This window comes from Sinocyclocheilus anshuiensis, unplaced genomic scaffold, assembly GCF_001515605.1.
Source record: "Sinocyclocheilus anshuiensis isolate Anshui unplaced genomic scaffold, SAMN03320099.WGS_v1.1 scaffold487, whole genome shotgun sequence".
NCBI classification, from domain to species: domain Eukaryota; kingdom Metazoa; phylum Chordata; class Actinopteri; order Cypriniformes; family Cyprinidae; genus Sinocyclocheilus; species Sinocyclocheilus anshuiensis.
The window spans coordinates 455,540-459,837 of NW_015548240.1; the positions used below are offsets into that span (position 1 = coordinate 455,540).

The 4,298-nt window shown below is 34.8% G+C and overlaps 1 protein-coding gene across 1 annotated transcript in view; it reads left to right on the forward strand.

Moving 5' to 3' along the window:
- The window catches only part of LOC107654908 (mitogen-activated protein kinase kinase kinase kinase 5-like), a 37,745-nt gene that overhangs the window by 2,613 nt on the left and 30,834 nt on the right, over positions 1–4,298 (forward strand). The window contains exon 3 of the mRNA XM_016442224.1: positions 1,744–1,801. Coding sequence (XP_016297710.1) covers positions 1,744–1,801 — 58 coding nt within the window. The remainder of the gene's footprint in view (positions 1–1,743; positions 1,802–4,298) is intronic.

The window sequence follows — 4,298 nt, forward strand, 5'->3', positions numbered from 1 at the left end:
AGGAGTGAGTGTGTGTGTGTGTGTGTGTGTGTGTGTGTGTGTGTGTGTGTGTGTGTAGGTCTGCATATTACATTCACTGCTTCTGTTATTGTTCACTGGACACACTTCCTGGCTGGGTGTGTGGCTGCTGGTTATGTGGATGATCTGAGGGTTCAGCATTGATCCGTCCGATTACATTAGGGTCCTAAGGTTATTGTTTACTGTAAGGCTGGATGCTAACCTAAAACCATTATATCTCAATTATAACTGTTTTTACTATATTCAGGATTTGTATTATATCTAATAAATCATTGTGTTTGTTTTTAAACAACTTAACATTTTTGTTTTTTAAACAGCTGAGCCAGATCAGCTAATTTTACTCTAAATGTTAAAATGTAGTAAATAAAAATGCAGTAAAAATACCAAAGACATGTTTTCTACACTACTTTTTGCTTATTTAGGAAAATTTATTTGCACCAATATTGTTTAAATTTTAATAATATATTAAATTGTTAAAGAGTCTTTTTCATTTGACTGTTTTTCTTTTATTCTTCAAATTTATCGTAACCACAGAAACATAGAATTTGGGGAAAAACAAAACAGAATTTAGAGAAAAATATAACATTTCAAAGAGCCCTAAATAGAACAATAAACAGCAATTTTTACAGCAGCAAGAATTTTTTTTAATGATGAAAAATTGTATCTTTGAATTAATTTATCGAAAAAGAAAGTTTAAAGCAGCAAAACCATTGCAGATATATTGTGAATATTCAGTATATTGCTCAGCCACAGATCAAATTGGGCTGGTTTACTGGTCTCAGTCTAGTTTAAGAATGGTATTCTAAAGCATAATGGGTTACAGAATATAGTTTAAAATTGTATTAAGATTAGTTAACTGTATTCATAAGGATATAAGGCTATGGTCAGCATAATCTCGCCTGCTTGGTAATAAAATGTAGTTACCTGGTTCAGATAACTGATAGCTTTCAAGGTGCTGCTACTGTGTGTTTTACCGTACAGTAAAGATAGTACAAAGCAGTCATACCGATTTACTTAGTTGTGTGTTATCGATGGATGGCATTGACTGAATTGGTGGTACATGTGGTGTGCTGTGTTTTTCTCACTGAGGCTCAGGCCACATGTAACTTCCTTCCAAACACTTGTTTTTCTAACTCGGATGTGGATGTGTCTTGCTACTCATGTTGTCTCACACATTCACACACAATCATACTGGCCTGTTTATCTGGCTCAGTCTTATGATAAACACTTTTTATGAACTGCTAAATAACACCTGCAGGTTATATGACAAGCTGCAGAGTTCACACAGTCACAGAAATCCTGAGAATGTCTGGGAAATGCATAAAATCTTATAAATGTCATAGATGTTTGTATGGTGAATTTGAAATTTCTCTTTGTGAGTCTATGTAAAGTTAACTTAAAAAATCCATATCCATTAATCGTAAAACATTCATGGAAATGGCAAGAAAATTCACTAGCAAAAAAAGTGTGCAAACCTTAAAGCTAGTTGTCTAAAATAGAGGTATTAAATAGACATTTCATCCAGGACAGCCCACAAGACTCTTTTCTGTGTGTGCTTATGTGTTTTAATGGCTGTCGTCCTACTTCAATTTGGAAACGATGAGACTGTTTCCATCAGAGACACGGCTCTCACTTACACGCTCACATTCCAGTGTTTTGATCGGAAACTATTCTCGCTCTCTCCTTTTTAAATCACTCTTCCCTCCTTGTGTTTGTATTCTGCAGGCTCGTAACATCTCTACTGGAGAGCTTGCAGCAGTGAAGATCATCAAACTTGAGCCCGGTGAGTATGAAGCCATTCTGTTGAGCTTGAGGAGGTGTGGTGTAAAGTCTGTGGTGTAGCTCATTTGACACATCCTGTTTTGCTTTCACCAGTGGAGAATGAAAGGAGAAATTAATTGTTTGTTTAGGTTGATGTACATGAATGTGAAGAGTTATGCAGGGTTTTTCCTCGCTTGGAAATGGTCTTTGGTTGTAGCTCACACACATGTCCAGTTGCAGTTTGTTCATAATTAATTAGGGATGCACCGAAATGAAAATTCTTGGCCGAAGCCAAACAAAATGAAACACTGGGCTGAAGACCGAATACCGAACACAGTTTTTCGCATTTTCCCCCATTTAGGTCTATTTTGCCTTCTTTTTTTTTTTTCACCATTGCATAAATTAAATAGCCAAAATGTGCTTTTTACTGTTTTGCCCTGCTTTTCAAAACAAAAAAATCTATTACAAAACAACAATTTAAAAATATTTACTTGACACTGAACATTTTTTTAACATTCTATCAGACAGTAGCCTATACCAACAAAGCATAATTTAACTTAAAATTAATAAGTTAGTAAAATAATATTTTTTTGGCCATTTTTGAGACTTGAATCAGGCATGTATTTTTTACTGTACAAATAAAGGCAGCCTTGCTGAGCAGAAGAGAATTCTTTTAAAACATTAGAATATATTACAGATCCCAATTTAATCTGATTGATTTATAATAAATGTATTAATAGAGCTGTTGTAGGGTAATTATTATTATCATTATTATTGTCTTTTTTATTTTATTTTACAGAACAACAGTAAAATTACAATACTATCATTTATGAATGTTGATGGAGTTGTTGCTTTTTCTCAGCTTTTATTTTGGCAGAAACCCACAGGAAGATCTCAGTGCTTCTTTTTGTTGACAACAGCATGCAGGTTTATAAATGATTCTCATTATGAATTTGGGAACATGTTTGTCGTACGTATCACATTGTCACATACCTTTAAAAAAATTCACAAAAAATGTTACCGAGCAACTGACGAGTAACAGTTTTACCGCAGATTTTCCTCGCGCTTTGGACTTTGAACCCTGGTGCCGCGAGCTCGTGCAGCGCTGTGAAATACATGCAATTCGTGCGTGCATTAGAAAATATAACATTCTGCATAGGGTTGGGTATCGTTTGAATTTTATCGATTCCGGTTCCGATTCTGCTTATCGATTCCGATTCTTATCGATTCCTAATTCCGATTCCAGTAAGATAAAAAAAATCCATTAAACAAATTTTAAGTCAAATATTTAGATGTCAAACATATTTATTCTGTTTTATGTCTATGGTTTTATTAAAAAAAAATACCACAGAAAAAAACAGCTAGACTAATATAAATTTCAAACATTAAGTTGTTAAAGACAAGTAAACAAATTAATTAGCAATAGCATAAATAAATAAAACTGAACAAATGTCAGGTACAGAAACTGAAATAAAAAGTTTAAAAACACTGCATAGTTTTCTTTTCATAAATAAAATATTGATTAATCCTCATTAAATTTACGAAAGATATTCAGTCAGTTAATGATTTTCTTTTTTCTTTGATTAACATTAATGATAGGCAGCACATTTATTAGACGGCTGTCTCTTTAACGCCGAACACACACAGATCTAAAAATACTGTTACACATGCATTTTCTTTCTCATCTGTTTACGTGTTTATGATGATATACTGACGTATTTCGTGTATACTGGTCGGTAAATGTGAAAGAGAAGTCAGTTCTGGCCCGGAACAACCTTTGTGGAAATGCACGGAACAGTTCGAGAACGGACACAGGCTGGGAACCTGCATCGGGACCACTGTTCTCTGTGCTCGCGCTTCAGATGTGTGCGCTGCACGCAAACAGTGTGCAAGTTCTTTCCCTTCCTGCACTTAAATAGTTTAAAATCACATTAAAATGCGAACAGGGGAATCGTTAAGCGGAATCGAAATGCACATGTCTTATCGAATACCCGATTATTGGAAATTTGGAACCGGTTCTAAAATGGATTTCGCAATTTCAATCATCATACAGTAGCCTAACCACCAGCATCAGCCACCTCTTCTTCTCATCGGAGACATGTGATGCAGCACTAAACAGTCTCTCGCGGTCGTTGCTTCGTGCTTGTAATGATTTCTGCAGCTTTCTCTGATAGTTTTAAATACTTTAAATACTTCGTCATGTTTGCTGCATTAGTGCATGCCTCTATTTGATTGCGTCACGTCATTCTTCGGTATCTTCGGTACGGCCTTTTCGCTTATTCGGCCGAACACCGAAAGAGATTTCTTTGCTATTTTCGGCCGAATAATTTCGGTTGCCGAACATTCGGTGCATCCCTATAATTAATATAATGTATTTGCAAATTATAGCATTTAAAGGGGTCATATGATGCTTTTTTAAAGATCATTATTTTGTGTATTTGATGTAACAGAATATGTTGACATGCTTTAATGTTCAAAAAACACATTATTTTTCAAATACTGTACATTATTGTAGGTCC